This window comes from Sander lucioperca, chromosome 19 (genome assembly GCF_008315115.2).
Source record: "Sander lucioperca isolate FBNREF2018 chromosome 19, SLUC_FBN_1.2, whole genome shotgun sequence".
NCBI classification, from domain to species: Eukaryota; Metazoa; Chordata; class Actinopteri; order Perciformes; family Percidae; genus Sander; species Sander lucioperca.
In genome coordinates, this window is record NC_050191.1 from 17,378,542 (window position 1) to 17,401,057 (window position 22,516).

Sequence of the window (22,516 nt, forward strand, 5' to 3'; positions counted from 1 at the left end):
TGTGTGTGCTTGAATGTTATTTGTCTTTGTTTTGTGTTTCTTTGTTTTGTATTATTTAGTTTTTCTATGTTAGGAAATATGTTCTAAATATATTTGTGTTGTACTTATATGTTGTTGAGGCTCCCCTTGAAAACGAGATAGTTTCATCTCAAGGGGTTAGAATTTCAAGTATCAACGCTACCTTGAAAAGGTCAATTTTCCAAGTTCTTTTTATTTCATGACAACATTTTCCCCAATGGCCCTTTTATTGCGTAATACCCATTTTCACCACAAAGTCATTATATGTCAATCAATTATGCTGCCTGCAAAGCAACAACCAAGTTGAAAAAAAATTATTGGATTATTCAGCACATGGTTAATGGTTAAAGGATAAATGATGCAATTCACAGTCCTCCAAATTACACAGTCCGTGTCGTTGAACACAATTACAGATTTCTGTTGGTTTGAATATTGTTGGAAACATTTGGGATAATGCAAGTACACAACTCACCAAAATATACAATAAAAGGTATAGTTGTTTTTAGACAATTTATTGCGGATAAGCTACATAGCCTATTAGGCCTATAGCTTTACAGTTTTTTTTTCAATTGCTTATAAGCACTATTTTGAAAACAGGGACTGGTTTTTCAAAACACTACACACAATTAGCAGAACACCTCAGACCCTTTGCAAAATTAAACACTCATGCAAAAACTATACACTAATTTAAAAAACATTTTGTTACCGTATGAAACACACGTTTCATATGACTCAATTCAGTTCGAACCAGTTACACACTGCTGTTGCTAACCTAAAACACTTTTAGCAATTCTACTTCTCAGTGATTAGAGAAAGTGCAAGTATACATTACGTTCACCAAACACTACACGAGACCAATGCTGCAGACTGAGGAAAATATAATTTATTTCTCTCCATATACCCAAATCTGTCAACATGGAGAATCCCAACAACAACATGTCCCAGTTTTCATGCTACTACAGTAGTGTGCGTAACACTGTTAGCTCAGTAAACAACAGACAAACATTAAATACTGTATCCAGTACAGGTTACAATTACAGTAAAAAAAAACAACCAACAACAAACAAGAAATAAGATCTGAAAAAAAACTGAAAATACAGTACAGAAAACACTAGACCTACCTGCTGCATTTTTATAGTGTTCTAAACCTGATTGGTGTGTCTACAATTAAGCAATCGTGTTTGCGCACCTGATGACTGTGTTTCACAGATTGGCTTATAGGTGTGGTCATTTGACAGTCAGTGCTTTAGAATTGCAAGGAAGTGACATCATGATATACTTCTGTGTCTAATGTATACAAGTGTGTTTAGTGTTTTGCAAATCACTGTGTGTATTGTTTTTGCAAAAGGTGTGAGGCTGACATTGTGCTTATAGTGGTGCTAATTGTGTAATACTTTTGATTTCAGTGTGTAAGCAATCGGAAAAAACTGTAAGTAGTTTGACGTAAGAATTTACGCGGTTCCCGTGAACGCAGCAGTGGACCGACTCGATCAGCGGCTAATTGTCCTGGCTCCTGATCGCACTACACGCCCACACGTTATCGGTATTCTGACTCTATACAAGACTTCTACACTACACAAATGGGGACTCAGGGCGCTTCTGGGAGCGAAGACTGTCCTTTTTGCCAAATAGCGAACAACCAGACTGACGCAGAAATCCTGCTAAGTGTAAGTACCGACTGTTCATTAATTAATTCACGTTTAAGTTCTGTAGAACTTATAAATCATTACACAGGAGTGCATTCTGTGTCTCTCTCTCTCTCTGTACAGGACGATGAGCTGCTTTGTTTTCGTGACATAAAACCTAGCGCCACACATCATTACCTTGTTGTTTCCAGGACGCATATCAACAACTGCAAAACTCTCCAGGGGGACGACATACCTCTAGGTGAGCGAAGGCATGACCCGCCCTACTCTGCCTCCGATTGGCTACCCTGATACCCTAACTAACCAATCTCACCGCTAGTAGCCAGTAGCTCATAACGCTATAGCGACTGCTTTAGCAAGCAATGGGCTATTGGTAGAAGTTCAATAGAGACTGATAATTTAGCAGTCTTTGATTTGATTGATTATTATGCTACAGTAAAAATCCAAGTGAGCTTTAATTACTGGTTAATATCTGTCAATGAAGCCAGAATGTGTCCTTATTTTTGGTGTGATAATGGAAACATAAAGGCAAAATCATTGTTTCTGAAGAGGTCATGGCTGCACTATAATCATATATACCAGTGACATCAGAAAGCATCCTCTCTGATTATGTACTGGGGAACAGGAATGACATGAACTCTTACCGTATGCACTCTTGTTCTCTTTAAACACAGATATAAACTTTGAAAACACACTAAAAATGTGAATATAGGACTATCCACTTATTATTTTACTCCATGTCATTTAATGCTTGGTGAAAACCAAAAGGTGTACCTGAGTCACTGCCTTTTATTGATATACATGAGTGAGATGAGTAATAATTTTACACAGCAAATATACCCCTATGTACTCTTGTTTTTTAGGCTGTATGACGGCACCATATTGATGTGATTTGTTTGTTGATAGTGGAACGGATGGAAAAAATGGGAAGGAGTATACTAGAGAAGAATAAAGTCAGCAACCTGAATGACGTCAGGTAAATCAATCTCCTGATATTACCAGAGTTGTGACTTGTGATCAACTTTTAAATTATTTTTTGTGTTGCTTTGCTTCACAGAAATAATTTAGCTTTTAATCATTTCTATGGAAACCTTTGCCGATGTGTCTGTTTTCAAACCCACATTGACTCTGTGCAGGATGGGGTTCCATGTGCCTCCATTCTCATCTGTTCCACACCTCCACCTCCACGCTCTGGCTCCAGCCAGTACGATGAACTTCAAGTCGCAGCTTCGCTACGGGCCGCAGTCGCACTGGTTCATCCCAGTGAGTGATGTCTTGGCTGCATTTATTTTGAGACTGGAGTGTGCACCCAGAATAATTGTAGACTCTGTTTTGTGTGACTTTTTTAATAATATTAATAAACTTTATTTACAGTATATAAACAAGGTTACAAAGCCCTTTACAGGAAAAAAACAGCAGATGAAAACTAAAAAACTAAACAAAAACAACACAGGGACCATGAAACACCAATGATAAAATAAAGTTGACAAAATGTAGAATGGCAAAAGTGGAATGACAAAACCAAACTAAATCTTAAATATTCATAAACGCTTTCATGAAAGAAAGCTTTAGCAGTATACCATGATTGTCTTATTTTTTAAAACAACATATAGTGGCCGGGTTGGAACAGTGGGTAGAGCAGGCGCACATATACTGAGACGTTTATGCCTCAACGCAGAGGTCCAGTGTTCGAATCTGACCTATGACGATTTCCTGCATGTCTTCTCCCTTTCTCACCTAGCTGTCCTGTGAAATTAAAGGTGGAAAAGCCCCAAAAAATAATCTTAACAACATATAATTCATAAAATGAACATTTTGGTGAATTTTGAAATTGTAAAAAGGTATAGTAAAAATACTAAAATGTCATTGTTGTCTTAAGATAATGAATATATTTAAACTTTAATTGTTAAATGGACGTTTCTTGTTTTGCTCTGTTGCAGGTCAACAAAGTTCTTTCTCAGTTGAAGACTCGCGGCGAGGTCAAATGAAGAGATACAAGAGTCTGAAGGTGCAACGGTCTTCTTTTATGTTGACAGGTTATTTATTTTCATCCCGCTTCACTGAGTGCAATTTTAAATCAGTTCTCTATCTGACTTGACATTTTTTGTGTCAATGAGTTATGATGTATATTCCTCCATGCTGTTTGGTAGTTCAGTTGTGGAGAAAAGTGGAATAAAAAGGCTCTTTTGCTTTGAGGTGGAAGCTGTAAAAGTTCAACATTTTCACAAATATGTTTTTAATAATTCATCCTAGTCCTATCAAATGTCATGTTGTGCAATGAGGAGAGAATTATTGCTTTTTGGATATATTTAAAAAAAAAAAAAAAAAAATTAAATTCAAACCTTAAAGACTCCCTCAGCTTATCCCCTGATTTGGAGGACTGAGCTCTTTCTGGACTGCTGCAGTCGACACCAGCTGCCCCCTCTCTATCTCTTTTATTTTGTCTATCTTTTTTACTTTTGTCTTTTGGATGTTGTGTGTCCTTACTGGTGTGTGTTTGTCAGTGTGCATTGGGTGTGTGTTGTTTGTCCCCATTTGGGACCTGTGCTGGGTTGGATTGCGGGTGGGTGGGGATTTTGAGGGGAAGTGACGTATCGGTTCCTCTGTGCTGTGTTTAACTTAACTTAACTTAACTGTTATGTTGTGTCACTTATTAATGTTAAAACTAAAATAAAAAAAATCAAATCATTCAAACCTTAAAGACTAACTTAAAAACTGAAAACATAGATCTTGATACAGTATGAAAATATAATATATAATCATTTAATTGTACCTTTTTACCATATTAAGTCAGTATTTTTTGGGAAATACAATCGTTTTTGTTTGTATTGTACTTGTCTGTGTATATTAGGATCTGTATTAGGATTAGGATTTGTATTAATTAAAGATTTTGAGAAGCTCCAAATAATGGGACCATCTTTGACAAAGTCTTAAAGGTTGCATTAATATTAATAACTTTAATAATCACAGGGGACAATGGCTTCTAATGTACGTCTTTATTATTCTGCCAGCACCTAATGTCTGAACAACACTGTTTGGAGGAAAAACACAGAATTTGTTATGAGAACACACACAAAATTAAATTTCAATTTGTACTCTTCCAAAACAAAGTAATCAATTAACAGTGACTCGAGATGCATTACTGGTTTTCGTAACAATGTCAGTTCTTTCTGTGAGCCACTTGATGTCACTATAGTCAATGTTTTTTTGTTTTATGGCGGTGCATCATGGGCAACATGTCATGTACCAATTGGCTTCATAAGCTGACTCTCAACCCTTTTTTATTACTTATTTAAAAATAATAAAGCAGGAAACATAAAAACATATTCTCTCTGTCATGTCAACCTGACATTATCCTGCTGCACTCGTGTTCAGTATCTTCATACAGATATATACATGTGTATTGTCCCTAAAAGGTTCTGTAAAGAATCATTGTATTATTCAGTTGTCATTATGTTTCGGTAGTGAGACTGAAAGAGGAAAACTATTCAAAGCATTGTGTCATCATGAATTTGCTAAAATGATGAAGGTGTCCAAAACTATAACATCTGTCATCAATAGCACACGTCAGTCTGGCAGAAGCTATCACACAGCATTCAGAGCAAATTACATCATTCTCTGAGACCAAGTGCCTTTTTTAAATCTCACTTACTCTAAATCTACGACAACAGCACAACCTGTTGGCATGTTATCACCCTAACATCCTGAAAGCTCTGCAATTACTTCTCCTGTATTAACAGGTGGTCTGACTGGAAAGAGACAAAAGAGGCATATATTTCTTTCTTTTTTTCTTCTGCAAAATTAAGCTCATATATAATATTAGGTAGAACAGCCTTCCATTGATCCAAGAAGGTTTGTCACAAGACGTCTGAGAAACAATATTGAAATGACAGGTTGTTCTTTAAATGTCCCACTAACCGCTGCTGACAAAAGGAAAATGAAAATAGGAATATGCAACCTATAAGCACAAAATAAAAACTAACTTGAATGACATGTTGTTAACACGGGGCCCTCAGGTAGGCTACAATAAAACATGGACCATTACATTAAGGCCCTTATGTCTTAGTGCTATTGTGCTTTGGTGGTGCATATTCATAAACAAAATTCACAAACCAAACAGTCAGTCCTCCTGCCTATAGTTTTTCTAGTGAAGCCTACACATTTGTTTCTGCTTATGTCATTAACTAGTGCCGAAGAGTTATTATGGAACCCACGCAAATTATATTTAGTTAGTTATTTTTTCTCGTAAATGTTCTGCCACCCTCCACCTGTTAAGTGAAATACAAAAAAGAAGTGATTGCATTAACGTTCTCATAAGAATCGAGACGTTTGCTACGTATCCGATAATGGATCCAGAGCATATCTCTAGGCATCAACATCGTCTATCACACAACGCCGTTCATGGTCGCTATACAAAATACATAGATACATGATAAATTACTTTTAATACAATAAGTCGTCCGTTTAAATTTTTGAGCACGTCGTGTCAGTCGGAGAAAACTGACAAAACTATCCCGGCTGGTGACGTTAAATTCTTGACATTCTACGTTGATGTGACGCCCTCGCTGCTGCGGTGTAGCCCCGCCCCTCCCACCGTCAACAACTGGATTCCAGCTATTTGTAATTTCTTCAACTAGCATTGCTAGCCTGCTAATGATTCATTGCGTTCGTAAAAAAACGAGTTAGCCAATCTGGATGTACATGTATTCGTTTTTGTTTTCTTGAAACACACTACATCGACAGCTCGTGCCGATGTGCAGTCAATGTAAGCTAAAGGACCGACGAGAGCGGAGAGATCGCCTTGCACACCGTCCTTTAGCCGCCTCTGAAACCAGCTAACAGCTAACGTTAACACCGTAGTACAGATCTCGTTAGCTGGCTGGCTGACAGCTGGTTCGGTTAGCTACGTGCCTTCAACAGTATCGTAGCTAATGTTTAGTCCCTGAAACAATGAATTGCCTCTGACATTGGTGAGTGTATTTAATGTGTTACGACTTAGCTAGTAATGTCAAGTTATTGCATGCCATTTGTTTTGAGTCGCTTCAGCGTTGCTTTGCGAGCTAACTTAACTGCCTGGCTAACCATCGGCTTGTTTGTAGCAGCAGCTGCATAGAGCCACGCCTGGTCCATTTAAATGAACGCTTGGGGCTGATAACAGATGTTATTTTACCTTACAATGTTCAGTTTTATGGCACTGAAAATAATTCCCCTGTTTTGGTTTACAGAGAGGACTGAGGCCCATTTGGTTGTCACATTGGAGTAACAAGAGACCAGAACTAGCAACGGTGGGTCTTGGTTGACTCTACGGTGGTGCCATTCAACATAAGTGGGTGAGCCGTTAGTCCACCTGCCGATGCACCCCTGGTTTTGACCTGCCAGAGCTGCCAATATGATGCCGGTAAGTGCACACAAGCCCTGCTCTCCTGGCATGAAACAATTATTTTACTCTCCCGTTTTCACCTAGCTTTTAATATTGCTCTGTGGTATTTGGGGGTCACTCGGTCATTCACAATGTGATGGCCATTTTGGGGTCACTCGGTCATTCACAATGTGATGGCCATGTGGTTCCTCAGGCTAAACAAATATAAAGGTAACAGATTAAGATAAGGAGCACAGTTTGACTCTCTGACCAACGATACACAAGTTCAAGCAAGATTAATATCTGTCCATTTGCCTTTCCCTCCATCACTCAGCTAGCCTAGAAATGAGAATCACTTCCTAGAAAGGAAAAGCTTAACTTAATCTACTACGACTTTATCTGTTGTACAGTATCTCTGCAGCCTGATTCTATAGCTGCAGAACTTACATTTTTCATGTTGATGGTTACAATGACAGTAGGAAGGGGAGATGTAAGTATGTCATAACTTGATGTGCAGGGATTGTGGTGTATATGAAGTCTATTTGCTTTTAGCACAAGTAGAATATGTTTTACAGCAAATATGTGCAGTGTTGAAGTAGAATTACACTCCTGTATATCAGAATAGGATAGGTTAACTTCACACCCTCTACTCTCTCTATGATAATAATGTGTTTGTGTTGAATAATGTTGAAACAAAACTATGGCTATATTTAAAGCAGCAGGTACAGTAGGTTATTGTTTAAGGCGCTCTGTGTTGCAAAGAATAGAATCCCTGAATGGCAACACTATAGGAGTCATGCTTTGTTGGGACCTCTTTTGTTATCTGTTGTACTGAGAATGCAGTGATGGATTGTGGGAAATGTAATTACAGCCATTTTGGCCTCCAGGGAGGGGAACGTGAACTTAGATGCAGGATAAGTTTACAGTAGGTAGGTTCAGTAAGGTGCCGTAATAAATGGAGGGGATTTTTGGCCAGGTATCTTTCTGAACGAATGTTTGTGGGTTGGAAATAAAGTATCACAGTAACCTTTTGCTTTATCGTCAACACAACTTTCAGAGAGGCTTGTGAGTTTTCAGGAGTACAAGGTAACAGAGAAGTTACTCCATATTCGCTGCTGCCATCGAGTTCTCAGGATTGACTGCGATGGTAGCCTCTGTAGACATTTGTAGCCTGTGGCACCAACAGGCTATCAGAGTCAAAGAGCCAGTAGAGCAGAGAGGCAGCCCTGCACTCGGGTCTCGCGTGACTCCGGCAGCCAATGAGACCTTGGCAGATCTAGGTCTGTGTGGCTGCGTCGACTAATGCTCTGTTGTTAAGGGGAACTTTTGAGCTGAGTAGATTGTCAAGTGGCATTAATCTCACATGGTGGAGCTGGCCAGAGCGTGACTTACAGGAAATGTAAACATTGCATCTTATTGTCGCTTTTACCAATTTTTGGAGGTATGCTGGTTTAGAATGACATCAGCCAAGCCTTCACAGCTATATCATAGAACACTCGTTATTAAGCAGTAAAATGAGTTTAATGTATGACTATTACTGTTGACCTTTTTCCTCAAACTCACTGTGTGAACGGATGGAAATGGTGACTTAATGGTTTATTTAACAACTCCCACCTGTTTAAAACAGCTAGATCTCTTTTCTTATTGGTTGAAGAAGTGTACATTATTAATTAGACGTTCCTCCTCTCATGCACATTAGTCAGCTCTCAGTCAAAGGGACACATCCTTTTTTAAACAGCACCTTAAATCTCGTAGGGACCTGATATGTTCCCATGCCTCTGTCTAGATTTATATTTTCTCGTAGTCTTTGAAAAGCAATTACATTTCCTGATACAAATATGAAATATCAAAGGAGTTTGTGCTTGATAGCTACTAAATGTACAAGCTCTACTAGATTACTCTGTAATAGCAAAGCCATTGTAGTTCTAACTTGGATTATCTAGCTTAGCTTTATTTAAATATCAATTTGGATCTAGAACATCTTGTGTGCACCAGTGTTCAAGTGCCCAGCTAAAAGAAAGATGTTTACATTTTCACATCTTATACATGTATTATACATAACAACATTATTTTTCAGTTTTCTGTCACACTAGTTTCAGTGTATTACACATCATTTCCTCATGTTTCCTTGTAGTTCCGTACCATTTTAGCCAGATGGGCAGGGTTTCGGCTGCATGAAATGTCTACATTTGTGTCTGACCAGATGGTGATTCAAAATGATGCCTTATACTGATCATAGTGTCACATTTGTTTACCTAGTTGTTCCACACATTTGGGCATTGGGTTAGAATTATTTTAATGTTCAATTAATTTTTTTGTCACAATGTGAATAGATATGTATGGAAGGTTAATACATCCTTGTATAATTGCAATGTCTTAAATTGGTGAGATTTGTGGAAGTTTTTTTCAGTTAAAGTTTAAGCTCTCAGGAAGCAATGTTCTGCTCGATCTTTCTTCTTCACTGTGGCTACTTCTTTGGGAGTAAATGAGTGATAGGATTTGTAAAAGGAAATGACAGTTTGAATAATCCTGCTGGAGATCAGGCCAGCCAAGCATCCCTCTCTCCCTCTTAGGAGTTAAATGATAAATGCCCCAATCTCCAGCTGATGCCCACTGTAGCATTATGCATCAGGCAAGAGGGATACTGTTTCTAGTCATGTACAGCTAGGCCTGTCTCAATTACTACATCATCGCCTGAATGCGATTATTTGAGCTGACCGCGATCATTTAGCATAACCGCTGGATTGGATTTCACAATCAATGGAATTTAAAGCCAATGTTACAAATGTGGCAACAAATAAAAAGTAAATTAGTTGTGTTTCCATCAGCTGGGTAAATGAAGTGTCTACCTCAGCACCAGGTACCAATGTCAGGAAAAAAACAGTCTGATGTCTGGCTGTCTGTCTTACTGCTGTTGGGCAGGCTCTTCCGTTTCAGCTCATATCAAACCACATTGGTTGCTTTCCGAAGCAAGATGATGACAGAGAGAGGTACTGATAACGTCTCTCTTGATTTCTAGCTGAGAGTCTTCCCTACAGGTGCAGCAGTGTGTTTGCCTGCTCTGGGGAAAGTTAGGCTGGAGTTGTCGCTCCCATCCAGCTTTCCTAGTTAGATCATTCAAAAAGGTTTAGATGAAAACATAAGAGCAGTAGCGTGGGGTCCTTTCAGGAATAGCTCAGTGCGTAGCGAGTGTGTGGTCGAGCGAGAGAGAGTTACGGTGGATGCCTCAGAGCAGACAGGTGTTGGTGATTGGAGGGAGGAACAGTAAAGTTGTCATGTGGTGGTAAATGTACAGTGTAGGTTTCAGTTTGCCTTTGAATAAATGCTGCAGTCTTGAACCGCTTTTTAGTTGCATTAGGTCGGCCTATACAACGGTTTTAATCCAAGCTATTTAAAATATATCTGTGCAGCAGAGCGAGAGGTGGAACATTGTTTCAGAAAACTATTTGACGCTCCTTTGCCAACGATCGCATCATTTCGATGAGCAGCCGTTGACATTAACAACATGGATTCAGGTCTAGTTGCAAAGCCAAACCCAACAGCATTGTGTGTGGCATACAATGAACAGAAAAAGATGACTAAATCGTTAATTATTTGTATGACAATTAATTGTCATCTCAGATTTCATAATCGCGACAACCCTATGTACATCCAACATAAAGTGTAAGGATGATCCTCTTCTTGCCCCTACATGATGCCCTGACCTGCTTGCGAGCCACAGTTGTAGCCAAAATATTCTCATTAGCAGGGAGTTGTTGGTGTTGCAGCCCAGGGACACTTTTCCAATAGAAGGACTTGTCGGCACCCTCCTCCACCACCCTGTGACTCCTCTCTCTCTCTCTCTCTCTCTTACTGTTTGTTTCTCTCTAGCTCTCTCTCCCCCCCTCCCTCCCTGAATTACACATACAGCAAGTGTTTTTTCCTCCCAAGTCTCCTCTGCAGCACTCTTCAAATGCACGCACTGCTGTCGGTTTCAGTGGTCCCCTCGGGATGGCGTAACAATTAAGTCTCAAGTCCTGCAAGAGCGACAGTGCTATATGATGAAGAGGTTTGTGACTATAGTGTTACGCGGCCTTGTTAGCCTCTCCAAGGAAAACCCCATTTGGGCAAAGGAGCACCACCGGCCACCAAAGAAGGAGATCAGGAGGAAACGGCGGGCGGCCAGAAGAGCCAAGACCATGGGCAGACGCAACTTAGTGAGGGCGGTTGGTATTTCTCGAGTGGTCAGTCAGCTGGATCATTGGAGTTTCTGTTTTCCATGCCGTCACTCTCTGAATGTATATTCACATGATGTGGTTGTTTCTATATATGGGAAGGTATATTTTGGAATATTTGGGGTTGGCTTTTTGTGACCAATTTAAATTAGACCCAAATTTGTGCCTTAGTTATGTTGTCTGATTGGTTAATTGTGTGTCCTGATTAATTGAAGGATTGTTTTGAGATGCTCTGAAGGATATAGGTCTGTGTCGTCATGTTCACTATTTTTCTTTCCGTACTATGTTGTGTCTTATTATGCAGCTGGTTACACTCCAATATCCTTGGGGGATTAGCAAAGTAATTATTTATCAGTAAAATGTAGACATACACAACTAGTCTCCAGCTTACATGCAACACTTTTTTTACAGTTTCTCCCCCATTTTTTTTTTTCTGTCCTTGCAATGCTCTTACAGATCAGGTCCCACAATGACATCCATTACTAGTCTGTCTGGACATTGGGTCCTAATAACACTGTAAGGAGCAACATGAAATCATAGATGGATGGATGGTCTGGATGGACAGCGTTGCCTAAGAACAAGTGCCACGGCTCCAGTACCGTTACATTATACATAGTTTCTGAATTTGCATAAATCTGAGTTCTTATGCTCATAATCATTGGAGTGAAGTCACAGAGGCTCTCAAGCGCAAGTGATTATATTGTTTCAGTTAGGCTGCTGCAGAAAATGTCAATGAATCACACAGCTGCATTATTACAAAGGGTGAGCCACTTTGTCTCTGAGAAACTCCCGGAGTAATAATCTATAGCTAGCTCGGTGACTAAACTTAGATGTTTTATGACATACACTGGCAATTATTGTACCCTGAGGCCACACGTACAGTCATTCTTAAATCAAACTTCATCGCACATTGCATTGGAGCACCTGCAAATTATTCATTTGTTAAATACCTGAATTGCAGCTGATACATTAAATATATTTTACTCCCAAAGTAAAGTGTATAGTGGGTCTGTTGTAGTCCTCGTTGGAGGTTTTGGCTCATTGATTTGGTTTCACATTGTAGACTGTGGTTTGACATTGTGAACCATAATGTATGTCGGTCTAGACAGAAAGAATAGGATAACCCTTTGGTTTCATTTTAAGTCTTGATTACGTGGCTTTCCTAGCATTATACTTGAAGTGTTTCTTGAATATCCTCCCTGTGATGTTAAACCAGCAGTGACGCATGTGTAAAAACCTTGAGAGGTTAAAAGCAAACCACTGAAATGTAGAAAATCCAGATTACCCTTTTCTACTCTGTTTACTGACAACTAGCTGAACTGGCATCTGACGTGCACAAAAGCCATGATAGGACTTTCTTTTCAAACACAGTCAACATTTTTATTTGATTTTGAAAATCTTTCCAAAGTCTTGGATTTGTTACAGATCTAGTCTCCCTTTTGGCTCTCTGCACTTTGTTTAGTGATCGCTTCACAGTCCTGTTTATCTGTAGTCCCACAAAAAGTGAGGCCTGTCACATGAAACAGGAAGGCACACCTTAACCCCCTATAGTGCTTCTGTGTCATAGCAACCACTGCAAAGCTGACAGAAGGAAAACACACAACTGTAACAGTGAATATAGAGGAGTTCATACATAGTTCAAAGAAGTCAAAGTTAATGTGGGCTGATCTAAACAAGCCAGATGGGAAACATTATCACATTAATAAAACTGAAGATCCTTCAACATAACAGTTATGGCAAAACTTCAGGGTGCATAGAGCACTTAAAAGGACATTATCCACCGCTCCACTCATCCTGTATTATGGCTTTATTCAACTGTCAAGATGTCGATTAATCTCATCACAGGATCCACATAGTTGTTTACCCAGAAAATGAGTTGTCAAATTGTGAAAATAACCCCCCCTCCCCCCCCACATTTTACATTCTAAAATCAAAGTAGATCAGTGTCTTGTATGCCCTACAGCAGTATTTAAGCCAGTGAGTCAATACTTTGCAATCACTGAATCTTCTTAGATATGTTTTTATCAGCTTGGACCATCTGGATTTGGGCATTTCTTTTTATTTATTTCTTCCAGCTCTCCTCCTTTTAGGGGTAACATTGGACATGCATTGGAAAGGAAAATCTAATTACATCCCATACACAATGTTGTAAAACAGTGAAACATGAAAAAGTCAAAGGAGGTCTTTCATATTCCACATTCCAGATAGATAATATGATGGAGAAAAAAATTACATGATATAAATGACATTCATTCTATTATTAAGTCTATAAAATGAAAAAAGAATGCCCATTACAAGTTACCGGAGCCAAATTGATCTAGTGAAATAGCTTATTTTGACAAAATATTTCTGTTTACAATGACATCCCCTTTGATTGATTAATAACCACAAGTATATGTGGCCACCATGACCATTGTGGCAACTGACATTACGACTTAAATTCCCTAAGTTGGTCAAACTACTTTAAGAGACAGAGTCAGATTTTTGCTGAGTTTGTTTATGTTAGGCAAAGATATTCTAGAAAGAAACGCCACCCCTCTGTATCAATTCAATGGTTGTGATTATTTGTACTAAAAAGCATGTTCTATTACTGTGTGGACCTCTTAACAAGGCCTGGAGTTTAATTACAGAACAATATTAATATTGGTTAAAAAAAAGAAATGTATATATACTGCTATATTATAGATTGATATATAATAGATATTTCCCCAAATGGTTCAGCCCTAGCTGTTACACAATCATTTCAGCCCTTATATTTCAGCTGAAAACACACACTATTTAGGCAGTGCCATATGAATTAGACCAAAGGTCATTTATACATTCCAGCCAGGTTTGGACGGGTAGTGTTGCACAGTCTGACAGCTGCAGGAACAAAGGAGCTCTTGCAACCCTCTGAATATCTCACATTTAAGGGGATATATTTAGGAAAGAACTGCAGTTTCCTCAGACATCCATTGACTTGACATGTCCTGAAAGTTATTTGTTGAGAACTTATAAAGATGTGTGGGATCTCTGCTTTTACTGTAACGTGAGTACAGACGGAAGCATGTGGGGGCTTGTATTGCTATGTCTTACCTCCCAGGCTGTACAGTGTATCTTCAAGGCAATGGCAGGCCCTAATCATAGTAATCAGAAAGGTGGCAGGCACAGGCATGAGTCCACCAGCAGCTCAAACTAACAGTTGGTGCTGGTGGACGGAAAAATGTAGCATCAGCAGACTGGGCTTTGTCCAACGAAAGAGTGGGTTAAGCTTCGTCCTTAAACCACAACGTTAGACAATTACATATCTTCTCACTTCTCATACATTATATCTCAAATGTCCTCATACTTTCATACAGAACACATTTTCATGTAATGCCATCTTTAAGTTGTATCTGCCAGTATGATCTGCCACTGTGTTTTTACTTTCATGATTTTTATGGTTTGTGTTTTATTCCTCTTTCAGATGATATTAACGGTGTACCTCAGCGATGGGGAACAGGCTGTGACTGAGGTGCCCATCACCCCTGAGACGACGTGCCGCGATGTTGTCGAGTTCTGCAAGGAGCCCGGCGAGAGCGGCTGCCACCTGGCTGAGGTCTGGAGAGGCAACGGTAAGAACTGGTTGAAATAGCGCTGCCTGCTACAGAGTGTAAGAGTTCAGAACGGTGAGAGCTTCTTTTCTTGTGGGAAGCAGCACTCCGTGCTCTCCCATGTTAAAGTGGGTGTCACCAGCATGAATCTGAAACTCCATTATCACTGAGCTTGACACTTGACTCACATGCACAGCGATTTAATTGTATCAAGCCGGACCTTTTAGCCTTCCTCGTTAATGTAAAAACAAGCACTTCATTAAAAGTGCAGCTGCTGAGCAGGTTCATGTATGACTACCGGAGTGGAGGAAAATCATGAAGAAGGTTTCACACAATCAAAGCGAAGGAAGGCATGTATTAACAAAATACATCAGCTATTATCAGACTACAATAATATACTTAAAGTTCAAATGTGTAGGTCAGAAAAGAGTTACGTGCTGGTACAGTCCACAACACTGTCACAACAGATTCCACTCGGTCCAAACGACCACAGTCGTGCTGACACACCCGGTGTTATCAGCATTTTTAGCTGAGGGGCCACTCCCCTGTTGAAAACAACATCCCAGCCAAGGGCTTTATTAACCCACGTTATGCAATCATGTTCGGCTGGTGCCTGACAATGCTGCTGTCTGCCCTCGAAACCTCCTAAAACCTCTCTGTCTTTGTCTCTGTCTCTTTGTCTCTCTTTGCCCACAGAGTGCCGTCCTCTTGAAATGGGAAAAAGTTTTAGCACACGTAGTTATCCATCAATCTCAGCTGTCCCAGTTTTAATGTTCTTTGATGTTCTTTGATGTTCTTTACTTGATTAGTTAATTTTGGTCATTTTAGCTGTCAGGACATGAACACCAAACACACACTTCCTCCTCCACTCCCAAGTAGGGCTGGGCGATATGGAGAAAATCAAATATCACGACCATATACCAAATACCTCGATATCGACACCGCAACGATATTGTACTGTTGACTATTGGTGCTTTCACAAAATATTTAAACAATGACATTTTTGATAAATAATCATCAATAATGTGGATATAATGACTAAGTGGGAAAAGGCAAATAATAGAACAGTTACAACAGTCTGGTAAGTTCAAAAAATGACATCACTTTACTGTAATGCAGCCTTTAAAACCAGGAAAAGACAACACTTATGCCATATTACGATATCTAAAATCTCAGACGATATCTAGTCTCATATCACGATGTCGATATAATATCGATATATTACCCAGCTCTACTCCCATGCCAGGTTTGCATCGGCCTGCAGTGCAGCAGCTGTATTGTGGGTTAGTTATTAGATATTGCAATACTACAATACATGATCAGTAGCAGCAGGAATAAAGTGGATTTGACCTTTGGACAGAGCTAGGCTGGCTGTTGGCTGTAGCTTCATATTTAACAGATAGATATGTGGTTTTGATTTAACTGTCGGCAACCAAGCGTATTTCCCAAAATATCAAACCTTTTTATTTAAACTGTGCTACTAACACCGAATTTTGCATTGAAAATACGTTTAACTAATCGTAACTTTTCTGTCTCTGTAGAGCGAGCGATTCCCTTCGAGCACATGATGTATGAACATCTGCAGAAATGGGGGCCTCGGAAACAAGAAGTCAAGTTCTTCCTCCGGCATGAAGATTCGCCAACGGAGAGCAGTGATCAAGGTGAGCACTGTCGCCGTCTCCTCTGTCTGGAGGTTTTTCTGCTCTGTGTAGTCTCTACCTGAAGGGTGGAGGGTGGAGTCGAGGGTTGTCAGGGAATTCCCGACACCGGTTCTGGCTGGCTGCTCAGCTTTGTGTGCTGCTGTCAGTCAATAGTTCTCTTTTGCAAGGTTTAATTGATGCTTGATGGGCCATGTCAAAGTAATAAATCATTGTCCCATTTACATGCACACGCACACACACTGCATTGATATTATTTTTTTGAATTTGTGTTTGGGTGGAGTATATAACCACGTATAAAACAAGGTGCAAAATGCACCTAAGCTTAAAACGTATCACTGAAAACAGCTCTGCACATGATGAGGGACTCACTGAGACAAAATAATTCCAATGTTGGAATTGAATTGAAGTCAGTGAACATGTGTAGACAAATAAAGGAAGTACACACAACGTTAACAGGCGGCAGAGAATAAATGTATTCTGACGTGATCCAGATCTGATTCATATTTGATACAAATTTGAAACTTAACTAAGAAAGTGTATTTTTGCAGCAAAGGTACCATCAAGATATCCTTTTTATTTTTACAAGTATAGCAGAAGTGGCCAGTTTTCTATCCTTGTGTGAAGTGAAGTGTTAAATCATTTACTCTCATCTTTCCATCAAGCCTTTCTTATAAAAAAAAAAAGTTTGAGTTAGGTGGCTTTAGTCAGCCGTGCTTGTCCCAGTTCTTAAATGCATCTGTCATGAGCAGTCATGTCAGTGACTTTTCAAACTACTCCTGACAATGGTTGTTGCTTTTGAATCTGCACTTGTGTGCACGCTGGTGGGTCTCTGCCCTGCCTGTGTTTGTGATGCCGACTGTTTCTTTTTGCAGGGAGTCAGCAGTCTCAGGATCAGACGAGTCGCAGAAGTGGAAACACTGGAGAGAAGCACAATGAGAACGGGGTAAGACTTAATTATTATTATCTAAATGATGTTAAATAGAAATGTACAAAACAAAGCATGTAGGCCATTATGGAACCCCTCAATTATATGTAGAATTATTATATATTATATGTTATATTAAGAGAGACAGAAAAGAAGACACAATATAAGTAATAGATTATTATCATAAAATTGACTGGGAAAATGGACACTGAACACTGTCAAGTAAGTTGTATGTTTACTGTGTGGCAGCTTTTCTGGGTTTTCATAATATGGCACAATAATGGCATGACTCCAGCCTCTAGTATTAGGTAAAAGTATAATTATCAGTGGATACATGATATTGATATTAAGCCTGTGTTTAAGAGCAACATCACAGACACAGGTTTTACAGAACTGCTCCATTTTTTACATACTGCCAGTATTTTCCTGTCAGGTGGTTCCATTATTGTGCATGTTGAGCTCTAGCTTTAGGATGAGTGTACTAGGAGATGTGAATGACTCTGATAATAGCAGCCTCTGGCGCAACCTTTCTCATAACCGACCATCTGTCCCAGATTTTTATAAAAATGTAAAGTGTTGTGGTCAAGGAATTGTAGCTAATTCAACCTTAAGGGTGGAGGGCAGTGCAGCCAAGGATAAAAGGGTTGTTGCCCTTGTTTTTGTTTAAGAAAAGAAGATTGTAGCACAAGAGCACCCAGAAGCCATTCCTGTTATTATCTTGAAAACCCACAACTTGTGACTTCTTTGCGTTGAGAAAGTATCATAAGGTAAAATATATTTTTATGGATCTAGAAATTGATAATTTTTTTTTAAGCGACTGCACTGCCATTATCGTGCTACTAACCTATAAAACCCACAGCGCCTAGCATGACAAGTGAAAACCTCTATTTTATCGTCACTATTCGTTCACCCAAAGAAGAAAACGTTATCAGTTGCATGGCCGGCTCCGCTTAACCTTCCAAGTGCCGAGGCTCAGTTGTGTCCGAGTTTCTTCCTAATATCTGATTTAGAGGATTATATCAGTCAGCCGTCTGGATGATATAACAGGCCCTAAGAGGATCATTGCTTTGGCTTTTCCACGGGCTGCTGCCCAAAGCCCAGGGGCTTTCTCTCCACCATGCAGAGCTGATCATCCTCTGAGAGGGCCGCTGCCTCGTAAAGAGCAGAGGTGCCTCAAGGGAACGCTACAACCATCACACGCATTTTCACTATTTTTTAATATCACAAGTTTAGCTTCCATAATTGATGATGACAGCTTATTGGCAGTACTGATGCATCTCTTTTCATTTGCCAAGAGCTGAAATGATTAGACAACAACAAAATGAATCTGCAACTATTTTGATAATCAATCACGCATCATTTCAGTGATTTTCTTTTTTTTTTTCTAAGCAGAGATATCAAAGAGACTCTGGTTCCAGAGGATTTGCTGCTTTTCTTTACCATCTGTGATAGCTGAATGTCTTTTGGCTTTCAGACTTCTGATGGAACAAAACAAGCAATTGGAAGACATTGCCATGGGCCCGAACTTTTTTTTTTCTTTCATTTTGGCCTACATCAATCGAGAAAATAATCAACATCAATTGAGAAAATAATCAATATCTTGAACCATAATGAAAATAATTGTTAGTTGCAGCCCTATACTTGCCCATGTCAATAAGATCTTGGGCTGCAACTAACGATTATTTGAATTATCTGTTAATCTACAGTTTATTTTCTTGATTAATTGATTGATCTTTTGGTCTGTAAAATGTTTGTCTGTGATAATAGTAAAAAATGCTGATCACAATTTCCTTAAACCCAAGATGACATCCAACCAACAGACCAAGAGCGAAAGACACTCAGTTTACTATTTGAGAAATTGACAAGATTAATTTAATATCAAAGTGGTTATCAATTAATCAAATTGAAAAATTGTTTCAGTTCTCACAAAATCTTCCCAACATTATTACATGAGTAATAATCATGAATACCTGGGTTCTTTTATTCTATAACATTATCCTCATGATCATTTTAACATGAGCCATAATCATGGATCGCTCTCCATTTCATTTACGTACAAAGCTGTTCAGTTGTTAGAGGGAGTAACGTAGTCTCCCATCAGTGGGGCCGTTTCGGGTGTTTCTCCAACTCCCTCTTCATCACTGTCTGAGGGTGTGTGTGTGTCTGTTTCTCCCTCGGGTGAATTGTCATTGATGCAGTGTTGCCTGAGTGCATTTGAGCGTGTGTGTGTGTGTGTGTGCGTGTGCGTGCGTGTGCCAGTGGCTTCCCCCGCTATCCCCATCTCATTGAGTCACCTCCCCCTTCTGAGTCTTCCCAGACACTCTTATATCTGAATGCCTTAACAAATGTCAGGTTGGAAAACACTGTGTAACAGCAACATGGGCAAATGCTGTGTCCGTCCAGAGTGTATTGAGATAATGCATGACATGTTCATTCCCAATTTGTTTCTAAAAAAACAAGCATGTTTTAATCAGACAAGATGACTCACAAAAATGCTCTTCTAATTGAGCAAGTGCATACAATATTTTTTCTTTTGCGTGTCCTTTTTATTTCATATGGACTTTTTTATATTATCTATTTATCATGTCGTAATCCATTCAATGCCTTTTACTAATCTCTTCAAAAACAAAAAAGCACTCTCACATTTCTCGCCTGTTATTGAGAAGAAAACAAACGAACACCATGACATTTCCTGCATCCGCTCCTCCTCTTTGAACTCAATTCCGGAAGGCAAAGTCTTGGAGCACTTCAGCATTTCAGTGCCGCTTGTACTGTAGTTTAGAGGACTGTATTTGCTGCTCACTCACTATGCTGTTTTATTGAAGAGTAGTCCACCAGTGTGTTGACAGTACCAACTGTTTTAGTATATTCAGACGTCAGTAGAATGCTAGTTTTGGGGACAACAGAATCAAATGTGATCGCCAGTCTTTCTTTATTCCGTGAGCTCTTGACCAACAACATGGGTGCTGATTTCTGACTGTTTATGGAGGTGAACCATTTTTTTTTTTTAACATTTCTAGCAAAGCCACTTTTACTATTACTTCTACTAGCTTGGTCTACATTATATGAACCCTATAACTGTATAGTGTTGTCTTGCTACACTTACAGGTGAAATGATTAGTTGATCAACAGAAAAGAAGAAAACGGCAACTTTTTTCATGACATGCAAGTCATTTTGCCAAGTCAAATGCTAAACATTCCCTTTTGTACAATTGTTCGGATTTGCAGCTTTTCTTTCTGTGTTAGTAAACTGAAAATCTTTTAAAGGGCGATTGTACACATCAAATTTTGTTTAGAGGTGTCGAGTACTAGTACATATGTGAAAAACGTTGTATAAATCCTTATGTTGCTCCAGGGGGTACCCAGTCGTACTCATAGCAGCTCCCACAGGGCAAAAAATAAATAAATGTTGGGTCATGCTCAGCTTTGAATCAAACAACGTTTAGTAGATGGAAGATAGAGCCTAACAATTTTTGACAGAATGTATTTATTTAAATTAGTTGTTCTTGTCACGAATCAAAACGTTCAGTGGTGTTTGAAAGAAGAGAAGCAACAACAAGCACACCCTTACTGTTTGAAGTGTTTATAAAACCTTATGTATCATCAGTCTACACATCAGTGGCTCTTGCAACATTTCAAAGGGTGTCAACATCAGGACCACAGATATCTGTGTGTTGTTGACCAATTCTCGTGTGTGTGTGTGTGTGTGTGTGTGTGTGTGTGTGTGTAAAGGTGGGGAATCAGCGTGTGGAGCTCACGCTGTCAGAGCTGCAGGAGATGGCCACGCGGCAGCAGCAGCAAATCGAGGCTCAGCAGCAGATGCTCGTCGCAAAGGTAGCGTCTTGTCTTCATTCTTTTATCTTACTATAAATCGTTACCCCTGAATATTATAATGGCCCTTTTTTTCAAACTATGCTTCTTACTACGCCTGCTGGGGAATATGAGAGGGCTCACTTTTATCTCACTATAAATCGTTACCCTGGATATTATAATGGGCCTTCATTCAAACTATGCTTCTTACTACTCCTGCTGGGGAATATTAGAGGGCTCACAGGTCCTCTACACAGTAGGCTCCCCACAAGCTGCGATATCTTCCTGCTTTTCCAGTTTAAATGTTAAATCCGAAGCACTGCCCCAGAATTATGTGGAAATTATGTCAGACAATTTGTCATTCCTTAAACCTAAATGTTGCGTTCTAATACTGGGATTACACCACAAAATATTTTTGCCTTTTGAGATGGTTACCGTGTCAGACGAGGCAGTCATTCTTGCAGTAACTTGGCTGAGAGACATGGCTGACTATCCGTTAAAGCCTGACTAATCATAGCTTGCCATCTTTCACGTGTTGCGTAATGTACAGAGGTGACCGGAAAGGTGCGGGTCAGTCTGATGTCTGTTATATCATGTAGTCTGCGCCACAGACACAGACTGGGCATTAGTTCAAGGCCAAGTAAGTTCAGTACACAGCCTCGAACCTTTCTGTTAGAGAGAAAATGGACTCCTGTTGCAGTACTCTCATCCAAAGAGTCCCATCATGACCTGAAACTGGGGCAAACAGTTATGTAACAAATGAGATGAGAAGGAAGTATGAGTCAATGTGTTAGGATTGTCCAGTTTGTCAGCAATCATAGTTCAGGTCAGTCTTGATAGGAACTCGTGCACAGACATTTAGCAGTGTTTACTCAAGCATGTAAATTATGCATGGTTTTGAACATACTACTTTTCTCAGACAAGTCATATAGGGGACCGCCCATTTCTCCGACGCTCCATTGTTCCGACCTCACAATAACCCGAAAAATTCCCTTTGGTCCAACAGCCCACTAGTCCGACGTCCCGCTGGTGGCGAAATTATGAATCCCACTATGGCCACGCCAAGACCCGCCCTACGAAGCAGCTCGATTGGTTGGGGTTAGGCATTTGACTTCGAGTGATTAAGGTTAGGATAGCCGATTGGTCAGGGGATAGGACCTGAACAAATGGAGTTATGTTACCTTGCGTAAGCATGGACGCCTGACCAATAAATGCTATTGAAGGGCGGGTCTTGGCGTGGCCATACGTCGGACTAGTGGGCTGTAGGATCAAAGGGACTTTTTCGGGTTACTGAGAGGTCAAAACAATGGA

The 22,516-nt window shown here is 39.7% G+C and overlaps 2 protein-coding genes across 15 annotated transcripts in view; both read left to right on the top strand.

The window, feature by feature from the left end:
• The first annotated feature begins 1,427 nt into the window (after positions 1 to 1,427).
• Positions 1,428 to 4,228, top strand: LOC116066012 (histidine triad nucleotide-binding protein 3-like). Of its 2 annotated transcripts, XM_031321731.2 has the most exons (5): positions 1,441 to 1,685; positions 1,788 to 1,905; positions 2,571 to 2,640; positions 2,801 to 2,927; positions 3,605 to 3,838. In XM_031321731.2, the coding sequence occupies exons 1-5, from the start codon at positions 1,599 to 1,601 to the stop codon at positions 3,650 to 3,652; spliced, it is 450 nt and encodes a 149-aa protein (XP_031177591.1). In that variant the 5' UTR covers positions 1,441 to 1,598; the 3' UTR covers positions 3,653 to 3,838. The 2 variants fall into 2 exon arrangements, with proteins under 2 accessions (XP_031177592.1, XP_031177591.1); XM_031321732.2 differs by lacking the exons at positions 2,571 to 2,640; positions 2,801 to 2,927 and having other exon boundaries at positions 1,428 to 1,685; positions 3,605 to 4,228.
• Positions 4,229 to 6,230: 2,002 nt separating this feature from the next.
• The window catches only part of ppp1r13bb (protein phosphatase 1, regulatory subunit 13Bb), a 28,568-nt gene continuing 12,282 nt past the window's right edge, over positions 6,231 to 22,516 (top strand). For 3 of the 13 annotated variants that reach the window (XM_035995134.1, XM_035995139.1, XM_035995138.1), the window contains exons 1-5: positions 10,970 to 11,228; positions 14,683 to 14,830; positions 16,351 to 16,470; positions 17,343 to 17,413; positions 21,128 to 21,229. In XM_035995134.1, the coding sequence (XP_035851027.1) occupies positions 11,061 to 11,228; positions 14,683 to 14,830; positions 16,351 to 16,470; positions 17,343 to 17,413; positions 21,128 to 21,229 (609 nt within the window). In that variant the 5' untranslated portion in view covers positions 10,970 to 11,060. Of the gene's footprint in view, positions 6,635 to 6,889; positions 7,063 to 10,967; positions 11,247 to 14,682; positions 14,831 to 16,350; positions 16,471 to 17,342; positions 17,414 to 21,127; positions 21,230 to 22,516 lie in introns of those variants that run through there. The other 10 variants (XM_035995132.1, XM_035995143.1, XM_035995137.1 and 7 more) reach the window with 8 other exon arrangements.